The following is a 14,137-nucleotide window of genomic DNA, read 5'->3' on the forward strand; positions in this document are numbered from 1 at the left end:
CCCCCCATCTTTTTATACTGTATCAGACTGTTATGAACTTTAGCTCCCATGCTCATCTTTTGAAATTAGGCTGTAGCTCTCCTTTGAGGATGAAGGCTGAGGAGTCAGACACAGTGAGGTGGTTTATTCTGGGGTATAGTAGTTCTTTGGTTTCACCCACACCACATCTGTGATGGTATGTAGATGACTATAGCATTCCTCTCTCTCCTCTTATTTAACAGTTATAAAATAAGCCAAATGAAGGGAAAGAGCATAAAGAAACCACAAAATAGTGCTGCTCAGTTGATGGGTAGTGATCGCAGTACACCAGAGACCTAGTCATCAAGGTTTTTGTTAGTGTAATAACAAAGGAGAATGTTAAGGAGTTTGAAGAAAAGACAAGACTACTGTCTTGAGGGAAAACTTCATACCTCACAGAAGAGTTCATGGAGAAAGCATAAAATGCTTGCTTGAAAAAGGAGTTGCACTGAAAGCTCACACGAATGATTTCCAATTCAGCAATGAGAAAGCTACAGGGAGAGCCAGAATTGACCATGAAGGGCTTTGAAACTCAAGACAACACTTTTTTTCTTTTTTTTCTGGGAGCATTTTTAATAGAACTAAATGTAGAAAGAGTGTTTTATAAAGGGTCCAGAAAATAACACTGAGAACTACTGAAGTGATGGACTGCAAGTTGTAGGGGTAAATCATAGACATTTTATGGAAGGTAAATTGGAAATACTAAAATAGACACACAAGCTTAAGTAATAGAAAGCTACAGGAAAGAAAATGATGAGGTCAGCTGCTGTAGGTTTTAGATTGAACTAAGCTAATGGTCAGACATGAAAAGACAGTAGAGGAAAACACACAATTTTTTTTTTTTTTTTTCCCAGGAGCAGTGTAAGAGAAGCAGAACTGCAAGTTTTCTCCCTGGAGCCACTAGTTGAATTTGTTTGGACTTGAGATTACTCACGGGTGAGATACAGATGGAAAAGTCTTGGATGTAGGATGGCCTACAAAAATTGGACAAGGGATCCGGAAAATTCTCCAAAATAATAGAGAGATAAGTGAGAGAGTAAGCAAAGACAGTCGTGGAAGGTAGAATGGCACGGCACCACAGCAGGACATCAGTCAGAGACATCTGAGGCTGTTAAAGTGACTGGCAGGCATATGCAGACTGACCTTTGAACAGAAATCATGAGCAACCTGGATGGCATTTCAGTGAGAGAAAAAGGGGGAAGGTACATACGGGAGCATGCAAGATGAAACAAGAGAAGATGAACTCAGATAATATTTTCAGGAAACTTTGGAGACAAAAGGAACATGGCAGTAGTTGGCTTGCTTAGGATGAACGCATGTCTGTGCAGATCCATTTCTTGATATGTAACCTGACTCAAATTTTGACTTACATTTCTGTTTGAATAAAGCCCAACTCTGCAGAAAATAACTTTTACAGGTGTTCTACTCAAGATAAAACCTGTGAAAACTCTCTAGAAATTCAAAGTTAGATCATACTTTAGTATATGCTTAGGAGCATTCATGAGGGAGAGCAAGCCTTTTGTTGAGCCTAACTTGAATTCAGATAAAATGAGGCAGCAAGAAAACAGTTTTTCATTTCATTTTTAAAGCTATGCACAGAATCTTCTTCACACTCTGTTAACTGTCACAGATCAGTTATTATACATCCAAAACACACTGACCCCCTAAGCTAATCCAGATAACTATTAGCCTTTTGATAATGCCTGAAAGTAACATCACACTGCATTTGTAGTGCTTTCTGGTCAGGATTCTAAATTTTTTTCCCTGCTGCAAGTTTGTTTAAGCCCTAGCTATGGAAGCAAAAATACACAGGATTATAGGAAAAAAAAGAATAAAATCTTTCTTCAGGCTGATTATTCTTTTGAGCCATGCAAACTGAAGCCAATTTGTGACAAGTCTATGAGAAATATGCTTTGCAATGAATTATACCACACTTCCCCACCCCCATAAATTGACATGTTGACAAGCTATGAGACATTAAACATTCAGAGGATCAGGCATTCTTCCTGTCATTATTAACAGCACTTCACTGGTAAATCCAGCTCAGATTTTTTGTTGAGACTTGCTTTGCAGGAAGAGGATACGATATGACAAATAAGGTGGAGCCAGACCACCCACGATAATAGACAGTGAGGACAGCAGGTGCATTTGGTACACCCAGGCACTGTCAGCTCCAGGCCATGGACTATGCAGGAGATAGTAAGTGCAAAATAGATAAATTGCACCTTCAGCTGTGGGGCTGAACGTATGAAGGCCTTAAAGGTACTCCAGAATTTTATTACTTGTAGAGCAGCAAAAGAGAAGCATCACCTCTGGAGGCTGAGGGGAACCAGGGAATCAGTGTGTGGGTTGATAATTAGTTTGCTAACCAACAGCTGCATAGTGTAGCTGATCCCCTTTGTAGTGAATTAAGATATACAGGGGACTGGAGTACAGTCCCAGCATTTTTATATGCTCTTGCCTTTTTTGTTTCCTATTCCTTTCTCAGCCACTGTCAAATTGCTAAATCACAGTATAGATCCAATATCCAAAAAGTCCGTCTTGGTTATCTCTTGTTTTCAGTGTTTTTTTATTGGCCAACTCCATGGTCACGAATGTTCACAACAAAGATATATGGACTTGCATATATTAACTAGATCACTTTGTGGTATGATCACTGTATCGGCCACAAGAACGGCAATTTCAATGGCAAATTTGTGAGTAAATCATGATAATTAGTCATTTCAGGATTTTTTTCCCCTGTTGATAGAAATCTTCATGCTGTTGCTACTGCCGAAAACAAATTAAGAATAACCTTGTCCAGTTACTAACAATATGTTCCAACACAGAATTGCAAATCATTATTACTCCTTTCTTCCCCAGGCAAATCACCTTAGTAAAGCTTTGTTACGGCCTATTCATACGTAGTTTAAACAATATTATTACTACTACAGTATTCTCAGGAAGGTAAAAGTGCCATCCACAGTGTCCAGGGAAAACAAACAGGCTCACTAGTTGCTAGCTTGTTTCCATTGGCAATGCAAGTGTGATCACAAGAAAATCAAAATCTCAAGACCAAATTCCTTTTGATAGAGGAGTTTGTTTTAATGTATCGTCCAGAAGCATTATTTCACCTGAGAGTCATTCAAAGGTTTCCATAAATATGGAATAAATATTTATCCATAAATATGGCTAAATATTTTTCAGATAGAGTTAAATAGACAGAGGTTTTAAACCCATTCTGATTCTGCCTATGCAGCCTAGGAAAGGAATTTTCCACTTTGTACTGCTGAGAAAAATGCAGACTCTGTAGGCTATGGTATCATGTCTAGAAGAACAAGGTGGGTAGGATAGGGCATTGGGCACTATTATACTCCAGGGAAGAAAGAGCAGACAGGGGCACAATGGAAGCGCTTCATTATATTTTAAATGGGAATAGTTCCAAGGATAGGAAAGCCTGTGGTGCTTGTAAAGGATTAAGCAGGGTAATGCGCTTTTTCAGAAGACATAAAGAGGTATGTAACGTGATATGCTTAAGCCTAAATGATTTTTCTTGGAGTCCTCAATGAATGTTTAAGCAGGCATGACTTAGGCCTCTGTAAATCCTCTCCAAATAAATAACTTCCACAAAAATAGAGGTTCCTTTGACAGAATGAGATGCATATTTCATATCCTATGCAAAAAAGGAAAATCAATTTGAGATACATGAAACACTTGGGAATAATAAAGAAAAAAAGGAAGATAAAAGTGAATATTCTCCAGAACAATCCAATCATGTATAGGAATACAGCTACACCTTCCCATCCATTTCAATTTGACAGAGCAGGAAGAAAAACAACTGAATGCTTCCCTACCTTCATTTCAGATCTTCAACTGCTTTTTGTTGGGTTTTTTTGAGAAAGGAAGAGACAATGAGTGGCAGAAAATATCTAAAGTACCTGCACTTTTGAGGCTGTCTCCTGTTTGAGGTATTTAAAACTCTGTTCTCTAGGGTAAATCTACCCAGCCGCTCTCTAACCAGACCTGATAGTGTATATAGCTGTTCACTATGGATGGAAAAGGAGCACACACAGTGATATCTATGCACCTGATTTATGAGAAGAACAGGACCTATAAATATCAAAACCTGAAAACTTACAACGGCATGATCTTCCCATCTTATTTCTCTTGCCTGTCCTGCCCTCCTGCCAGGAAAAGCAGGTCAAAGTTGTAGATTGCCTGATGCAAAATGGGGCTACGCAATCACTGTCATTTGTCTGTATTGTTATTTTCACTCACACAGGTGCCGTTTCCCATAAAGCCACTGGTACAGCAAGTATGCAGTCCTGCTGAGTGAGTGGGATGATGCGATGAGTCAATCTGTGGTTGATCCCTCTCCCCTTCTCCCTGCTTATATATATGTATTAGTATTAAACTGCTACTTTTCTCGAAATAAAAAGAGCACCAGCTCCACTCTAATTTGCAGAATAAAAGCAAGCCAAAACTAAAGGACTTTTAAGATATTAAAAAAAATGCATTTGGCAAAGCCTCTTCTGCGATGGCTACTTGCAGACGCCATTTAACCTCGGAGAGGGCGCAGCATGGAGTATTATTAAAGAAGAGCATGTCCATTGCATCCGTAACATCCTTCCTGCACACCTCTCTCCCATGGCCATCCCTCCTTTCACAGGCTCTTCAAGGTCATTAGGCAGCCTAGTGGAAATCCCTTTCCCTGTACCCATTTGGAAGCACTTGTTAAGTCTCAGCCCTCGGGTGGCACTCCAGGAATGTGTGCTGAGGTAACAGACTCTGACAGTTTGGACAAACTGCTTTTCAGTCATACTTTAGTGCTGATTAATGGCGGAAACAAAATGAAGCACAGAGGGAGACCTGTTGTTTTAGCTTGTCCAGGTTTATAATCTGATCAATAGCTCTGATCTGGCCAGTTAAATTTGCTCAAGACCTCAAAGAACATTTCCAAGTATATAAATAGGCTGAGGGGACCCATGAATTCTTTCCTCTGAATTTTTTTTTTTTGTTTTTGTTTGGTTTGGGTTTTTTTTTTTTTAAGTATGTTACAGAGATTATAATTGTACCTTTTTAAATATTAATTTTCCTTGCCTAATATTAGCTTTTAACATCACATTCTTCATCCAGATTTCTTCCTGAGCAAGCCAACTACAGTCTCCCAAAAGCTTCTGTGTGAACAGTGACTGGCAAATAATCTTATTCTGTGTCATTTCTTCCTATAAAATGAAAGAAGGGGAGAAACTGTGCACACATAGGTGGAGGTGTATATTCATTAGAATCAGGCGTGAACCCTCAGGTGTTTTACGGTTGGAGAGTGGTTGGCTTGCTCACACACTAAAACTTGTTTTTTCAACATAATTTACAAGTGCTTATTCCTGGGAAGCAGATGCATGGGAAATTAAAGAACTCAGATACTTCTGGTTTTGTAGGTTTTAGGATAGAAACTGCCATGTTTCCAGGAATGAGAAAACAGACTGTAATCTGGAATTACCTGCCAGCATGATACACCAGTTGTTTTTTTCAGCTAAAAGCCATTAGTCAACACAGCTGTGTTTGACGTGCTCTGGTTTCTGATTCTTCTGAAACCCTTAGTATAACTTGGGAAGGCAAACCAGAAGGACAGCAGCTCTTTTTTTTTTTTTTTTAATAAAAAAGGCAAACCCCAGCTTTATCAGCCCCCTACAAACTGAACTAAAATATGTTTTCTCAAAAAAAGCAATTTCCTCCAACCAATAAATCTTCAGAGTGTCTTTTTTTTTCTTGCCTTTTCAGCTTATGACTTTATCTAAAGGGGTTTCAAAAATGCAGTTCCCCAGGGCCTCTCTTGCTTCTTCTTTCATGCTGTTTAGTCCTTCAGAGCAGAAAATACGATCTCAGTTATACAGAGGATGGATTAGTGATTTTTAGAACTCCCAAGAATTTTTGTTATTTTGCAGTTCTTTTATTATCAAGAGTTTAACAGACTCTTTTCTCTTATGCATTAGTATCCAGTGTGAAAACACCAGAAATTACAGGTTTTCCTGGCAAATGGATTTTGGTGGAGACTAAAGGCAGAGTTGGTCTGGATTTTTAGAACCCTCTAAACCAAGCTTAAAACAAATGAACACACAGCTTCATGGATATTTGCTCTGATCTATCTTCACATTTTGAAGTTTAAAATACAATCTATAAAAGATGATATTTCTCCAATTTAATTTAAAATTGAATATGAAGACACAATTGGTAGGGGAAAAGTTAGTATACAGTCACTCACTTAACACATATTCATCCTCATACTAAACCCTTTCATGGACTAGTGTTGTTATAAAAGCTGTAGCTTTCAACCAAAAATATGGGAGGGAAACACTGCACTCACAAACGTGCCTACAAAAATTGACTCCTGTTCTCAAATTATTTCCCCACTGCTAAGACCACTACAGAAGTTGGCTGTGAGACTCTTCTTTAAAGCCAGATGATCTTTTTCTGCCTGCCTCTCTCAAAACATACATGACTCAGGCTACAACTGAAAGCCAAAATTTTCAGTGTCAGGTGTCTACAAAAATAAGTTAATCAATGTCTTGTATTCAAAGTGCTTTAAGCTTTGTACAGTAGATGGCCACATCTTCTGGGGTTTAAGTCCAGCGATCCTATTCCCATTTTGCATCCTGACAAATGCATCCATCTCTCACACCTATAAATGTTTTCAGAGAAAACACTCTAGGTACTTACATTTTAAAATGTCATTGAAAACAAGCTACATAGCTGAGAAGTTGCAACCCTCTGTGCTGATGCAATGGGCTTGCAGAAACTGGTACCCAGGTCATTATCTGGGTGCAAATGCATCCCTTACAGTTAAAAGCAACAACTGAGCAAATGTATTAAAGCAGAGCATCTCCAATGGGAAGCAAAAAATAAGTCATACCGGTACCTTTTGAATGCCTGCGGTCGACTCCAAGACGTTGTTCTCCGAACCGTTACTTCTGTTAATCATCCGCCACATTTGGGAATACATGCTGTCCCTCTCAAAAGGATTCATCCCTTTCACTCGGACGTGCTCATAGACTGCAGAGTCCAAGACAGTGCCATAAGGAATATCCGTCTGCCTTGAGAGATCCTGGAGAGACCTTAATTGTTGGAGAAGAAAAGAGACACAGGAGACTTGAAGCCACATTTTCAAGAGAAAGGAGCTGCAGGCAAGCAAAGGGCAACACACAGGAAGACAGCTGTCAAGCCAGTTTCTTTTGTTGTTTGTCTTTTTTTTTTTTCTTTTTTTTTTTTTTTTCTTAAAAGACAAAGTGAGTCTAAAAAATTGTTTTTATGGTTTAAGACACAAGGAGGAATATGAAGTGAAAGGAAGGGGTAGAAAATATGAAAATGACTGAAAAAAAGAACAATGGAGGGAGTAAGAGGATCTGTCAAATGCTGAGCTCCTTTGAGCAGGGGCAAAGGAGAGAAGGAAGCATCTCAGTCCCTCCAGCTATACGCAGCAAGTTTAACAGAAGTTGGGTAATTGCCTATGAGAGTATGGAGCCACCACATAGCCTGCTGCCAGGGAGAAGGAGTGTTAGCACCAGAACTCAATAAATTTACCCCAAAGCACCTGGGCTGAATACTTCTATGCACTACTGGGTTACCCAGTAAAGAACAGCTTTTTGGTTGTAGTCCCGCACTGAACTTTGCACCCGTCACACAGGCCACATCCTACACTATTTTCAGCAACAGAAAGTTTTCTGTTGTGGTTTCATGAACTGCCTTTTCATCAAGTTCATGTTATTTAGTCCAGTAAGTTTGTTCTACTTTACATATTATCGAGTCTTATCTGTTCCCTATAAACAAGCAAAAGTAAACAGTTTAGAAGTTGCTAAAGCATCCCAAATATTGTTTTGTCAACCCTACTTTGGACTTAAAAAGTTATATTAGAACCCTTCAAAGTCACCTTACCTCTTGGCCTTTACTTTCCTGTCCTATAGAATTCTCTCTGTACCTTTGGTTCTTTAATGACATTCATTAAAGTTTCAAAATAACTACTGCAGTATGTCTTCTGCCTAAAACTCATTACAGCTTTCCTGGCACAAATTAACTTTGTATAAACTGCACAAATCTAGTGGATAACACCTAAGGACAAATCAAGGGGCTGAATGCTGGCAATAGCAAATTGTAAATGATCATTGCAGCCACAGAAAAAGGAAGCATAAATGTAGGAAAGTCATCAAATTTCAAGTTGTGTTTCTGATGCATGTAAATACAGAAGATAGTGAAAATGGCCCTAGAAGGGGGAAAAGAATTCTTAGGTGTTCCAGGGATCACACTGAAGAGAACAGTAATCGGATCTCAAAGGATATGCATGCCTCTGAACACAACAGAAAGCAGGAAAAGAAGGAAATCAATAGAGCTCAATGGCAAGGGTTTAGAGGTTAGTTGAGTCAAAAAGAAATCCTTTGAAATTCAGACATATGGGATTAGAAAAACACTGAACAAGAGCTAAACTCTAAGCAGACAACATATAGCAAATATAAGGAAGGGATAAATTTAACTTTGAAGAGTAAATAACTAATGGTATTAAAACCCTAACAATCCTCTCCTCCTTCTCCAGCAAGATCATATTCCTCTTCAAGAACATAAGCAGCAGGGAACCTGCAAAGAATCAATACACATATGGGATCATCAAAGGTGAGCTGCTAGATGAAGCTTTTCCTGAAACCAAGTATATAGGTCTTTTACCAGAGGACTCAGATGTAAGGAAAATAAGTTCTGTGCCTAATTTGTAATTGAAAAGTAAAAAAAAAAAAAATTACCCAGCCCAGACAAACACCTGTGAGTTCTGAAAGATTAAATATGAAATGGCTGAGCTATTAGCAAAAATGTGAAATCTCATTACAGCCAGTGTGTGAAAGGGAAGCAGTAAATATTTTTAAAAGACTCTAGTGGTAATCAGGGGAATTACAAAAGTAAACTACTAAGATGTTATACTTAGGCTTAATAAATAAACAGAAATAAGGATACAATTTTAAAGACCAGTCCTGAAGATTAGACATAGCCACCAGTACTTTTCTCTAGGGAAAGCAATTCAATCCTCTATTAAACTTTGAAATTACTAAAAAATCCTGAGAATTTCAAAAAGGCCTTAATCTCACCAAACAATATACAGGAGGTGGAAGTTTGGACAGTCTACAAAGGAGGAATTTACAAACACTTCCTGGCAATTCTGGATAGCATTAGAAAACCCAGTACTTAGCTAGAATACATACTTTCAAGGGACTTCAAGAGTAGCAAGAGCAGCTTTTGCAGAACTAAAAGGCTGAACAAGGAAACTGTGGACCTCTTGAGGGGAAAGCAGACATGGCTAGGACTTAGGTGCTCAATGCCTTCTTTGCCTCACCCTTCCCCAACAAGGTTTCCCAGCTGTCTGTGACTAGAGGCAGGGCTCAAGGAGGCAATGAACAACCAGCAGTAGGTGGGCAGGTAAATCCAAACCAGACGAGACAGGGAGTGGTTGAGAAAACTAGACCCACAGCAGTCCATGGGACCTGACAGGCTGCATCAACGTGTGTTGAAAGAACTGGCCAATGTCCTTGCAAGGCTGCTTGCTTCAATTTTTGAAAGGTGAAGGAGATTGGAGGAGATCCCTGACCACCGGAGAAAGGAAATATCCAGACTACATTCAAAAAAGATGAAAAAGATGATTCATGGAGTTAAGACTGGTCATCCAACATCATGGAGTGAGTCCTCTCAGAGCCCATTTCTGAGTACATGAAGGAGAAGCAGCTGACTGGGAGCAGTCAACATCAATTTACCAAAGGTAAATCATGCCTGACCAATCTGCCTTCTATAGTAAAATGACTTGGTTTGTGGACAAGACTAGAGAAATTGATGTAGTTTACCTTAACTTTAGCTAGGCTTTCTATACTGTCTCCCACAATATTCTTGTATCCAAATTATGGCATTAGGTCTGGCTGGGTGGGAAACCAGATGGATAAATTCCTGGTTGGGTAGTCAAGCTCGCAGGTAGCTCACCTGCACGCTGGTAACAGGTACCATGGAGGTCTAACCTGGGACATATCTTTACCAATAACCTGGAGGAGGTGAGCAAGCACCCTCTTGTCAAGTTTGCAGATGACTTCATATTGGGGGACCATTGAATTGCTCAAGGACAGGCTGCCCTTCGGATGGACCTAGAAAGGCCGGAGAAACAGGCTGAGAGGAATAGTGTGAACTTCAGCAAGGACAAATGCAAAGCCCTGCACCGGTGGAGGAATAACCCCCTGCAACAACCCAGGCTGGGGCACAGCTCTGCAGAATGGCTCCTTGGTAGACAACAGTGAGCCCTGCTGAGAATTTATCTCTGTTTCACCATTAGGCAAAGTGTTGTGTAGAAGTGGGCGTATGACTGTTGCATTGACAGTCTATCTGTCTGTCAAAAGCATCACTGATGAAAGACACTAGATAAACACAACATACTACATTTATCCATTCTATTACAGCTGCTGCTGCCAATAAACTTCTGTATCTCCTGACAGTGCTCAGAAGCATAACAAACTGTCACAGGATGTATATTGTAATGTCCTGTAATTGCTGTGTTATTTGTATATTGCTAGAAAACTGTGCAAAAAGTATTTACTGAGTCTCCAATTTCTAATGACAACACCTAGCAAAATTGCAATCATTACTTTGCAAGGCCCTGTATAACCATATAATTTCTAATATAACAAGCAACAAAGCATTCTTCTGAAATATTATTGCTAACTGGTATATAAATGATATGTGTAGCTGCTGCCACAAAACAGCACTGTACAGTTAGCACGGAATAAAACCAGCTCCTCTGTATATCTTGTAGCTGTAAAAGCAACCTTGCTGTTTTCAGAAAGGCAAACACACGACACAAGCTGTTAGTCCAGAAGTGTACTACAATCAAGTGTGGGAAGTGTACTACAGTCTGAGAAGCAAGCAAGAGTGCCATCACACACAAAGGCATCACCACCCGCAGGGAAATAACAAGGGGGAGAATTATGTCAATGCCTTCAGGAAGGCATGTTGTAGCTGCCAAGTCTGGCATTAACTACAGTCTCCAGTTCTTTACTGTTTGGTGTGCTATCCTAACACACAGGATGCCTCTCAGCTGCCCTGCTCTGCATCTATTCACAGCTGCAGATGCTGCTCTATGCTGAGAAAATGATGGCAAGAGGACAAGAGCAAGGTAAGTATGAGTGTACTCTATGGATGTGCTAAATGCTGTTGTCAGAAGTAAACCACAAGTTTTGGGTCAGCTGACCCTACGCTGAGGAGTGAGAAAGAAATGTTGCGGCCTTTGAGGTGTACATGTGTGTATGCTGCTGCATAGGCAAGCTGCAAAAATGTAGAAACACCCTATCACATCAGTGACTTCATCCTCTGACACAAACATGTCAGATAGGATCGTAAGATATATAACCTCCTTCAGAAACTTTTTTATAACCTGCAACTCTGCAGACTACTGGTATGACATTCACAGCCTAGCAGCTAAGGTACAACAAAACAAAGAGAAATGACAAACCTTGACAGAACTAATAAAATTATTAAACCATTGAGGTTCCTTTCCAGAAGACAGAAATTTTATAACTACTTTGCCTCCAGCTTGGTCTGTAGGTTACACGTTGTTCGATGTACCTTTATTCCTGGATTAAACAACTCTTTCTCTGTTCAGACAAACACATTTAATGGAGACATAAATCCCCAGCCTCACTCTGTCACCCAGTCTCACCACACAGGTGCCACATCAGATCTCAAACTAAGGAAAAAGTATTTATCAAGATGATTAATTCCTATGGGGTATCCTTTGATGCCCAGATTTTGATACCGTTATCCACACTGGATGGGAATTCAATTTTGCAATAGTTTTACTGAGCTCAGTTGAACTACTTGCAAAGCAAAGCACACATCTGAGTACGGGAATTATAACCCCACATTTTAAAACATTTATCTCTATGAATTTCTAATTTTGAAACAGTAAGGTAATGGATGATAAAAATTGTTTAAAAGTAAAAAAAAGCAGGTATAGTTGAAAAAAATAGTTTAAAAATAAAAAAAACCTTTAACCAAGCTTGTATATAGATAAATTCTACTTCTAGGGAAGTGACCATGCAGTCAGGTCATAGTTCAGCTTATTTTTAGATATCACTTATAAAGCATTGAGGGGAAAAATGTTATGTGTGGTTTTTGTAGTAAGTTTTTTTCTCATTGCAATTATTGGGATAATACCAATATTATCCCATACAAAATAACTACAATATGGGGATATTCTGAGAATGAATTGAGTCATTTAAGGATGAATTATTAACAGACTCATATATTTTTCAGCATTTGTTGATTTTGTTTAGTATTCTGCACCTTAATCAGGCAGTAGTGGTCATGTCACTTTCATTTTCTGGTTTAGTACAAATGAATTACTTTGTAATTAAAAAAATTATCTCTGCTTTGAACTTGAAAAAAAACCCCCAAACATAAAAGGATTCGCATGTTCCTTTTCCCAAAGCATGTTCTCTTCTATAAATTCAAATCTAGACTTAGAATTGTTAACATGTTGTTTGTATGTGTCAGCAAGAAGTGTTTAAATAGTACACAGAAAATGTAAAGAAACAAGGAATATTATATTCCATAAAGGAATAACCAAATTCCTTTCCAGGTGATTAAATACCACTGAGGTAAGAGGCTTGGGCATCAAAGTATCTTTGTAGATCTGGGTTACAGATTGATTTAGGCTGGCCATGTTAGATTTGACTGTTGCACAGAACTGTCTGCAAGAAATAGTCACTAAATTTCAGGAGAAAATGACTGATGTCATGGCTTACACTGAAGTCTTTATTTATGACAAATTCAGATAAAGCTTTTCAATTCATTTTTTCTTTTTTTCTAGGACATTAATGATTAATTCACAGGTAGGCTTAGGGAACAGGGCACAGTAAGGCAAGAGATTTGACTGTTGGCAGTGACAGCTGTGTCAGAAACTAGTAACAATGCTTGCTAGCCAGTTTAAAGATCCAGGCAAACCACGTTAAAGGAAAGGTTAAAGAACATTCTGGTTTCCAATGTAAAGAAATACCTACTCCAGTTACTTCACTCCTGTGTAATTCCCCTTGCAGAAATCTTGTAGGCAGCTGTAGAGAGCTGTTTAAAGTTTTGAGGACATCTTAGCTTCAAGTGAATCGTAATTTAGGAAAGATGTTGTGGAAAGAATGACTGGGCAAAACAAGGATGCCAAAAGACATGCTTTACTGCTATGCCTCCATTATTTGGAGGTAGAGGTCTCACCTATTAAGTATGCAGAATGCAGTGCAAACTTCTTATTTCACAGAAGACACAAGACACAGACTCTCCCCCATAACACATACAATCTAAAGTCTTAATCAAGCTCCCACGCTTTTAGAAATGGATTAGATTTAAACTTGAAGCCACCTAACAACAGCTTTTCATATGACAAGTCCTTTGACTTCTCCTCTACCCAACCCACTTACGCAGCTTTCCTGCAAAATTTCAGTGCTTGTGAGAAGGTGGTGACACCCTCCCTTTACCTGGGAAAACAGTGCAATGCAGTAGTCTCAGTAAAATCAGTCTCTGCCAATGGACTCTAATTCTGTCCTAAAGGAATCATAAAACACAATAATGGCAATACTGGCTCAGCAATGAAATTCACAGCATCAGCACCTATGAGAAATAGCTCAAGACCTCCAAATTTATTTGGCATTTACCAAGAAAAGCCACTCAATGACTATTCATTCATGTTGCATTTGAGACAGTGATCTAAAGATTTAAGGAAGATAAGAGATGATGTTTTGGCATTTGAAATGCTGACTGTCTTGATTTAAATGTCATCTGCAATGTGGGTCAAGTCTGAACAAAAGATGCATCTAGGAACTACTTTATGACTTGTGTGCCTCTACTCCTGATATTGCCTGTTGGCACAAGATGAAAAGCTGAACTCCCCAAGGTATTAGCCATTTGTCTGGAAAAGAAGATTAACACCCACTCTTATTCTTCCTGTTCCTCTAAATTAATTTAGAAATTGTAACAATTTCATCCAAATTAATCAGTGAAGCAGAGAACAAATTCCATCAATTTCAAGTGAGGCTATACAGCAAAGATCTACTTTGAGTCTCTAGGTAAAGGGAACATTTAACTA

The 14,137-nt window shown here is 38.9% G+C and overlaps 1 protein-coding gene across 1 annotated transcript in view; it reads right to left on the reverse strand.

Annotated features, from left to right (window-relative positions):
- The window catches only part of GRID2 (glutamate ionotropic receptor delta type subunit 2), a 594,006-nt gene that overhangs the window by 92,582 nt on the left and 487,287 nt on the right, over nucleotides 1-14,137 (reverse strand). The window contains 1 exon segment of the mRNA XM_026848052.1: nucleotides 6,914-7,109. Within this exon segment, the coding sequence (XP_026703853.1) occupies nucleotides 6,914-7,109 (196 nt within the window).

The sequence above is a fragment of the Athene cunicularia genome (assembly GCF_003259725.1).
Source record: "Athene cunicularia isolate RWA chromosome 4 unlocalized genomic scaffold, athCun1 chr4_part2, whole genome shotgun sequence".
In the NCBI taxonomy this organism is placed as follows: domain Eukaryota; kingdom Metazoa; phylum Chordata; class Aves; order Strigiformes; family Strigidae; genus Athene; species Athene cunicularia.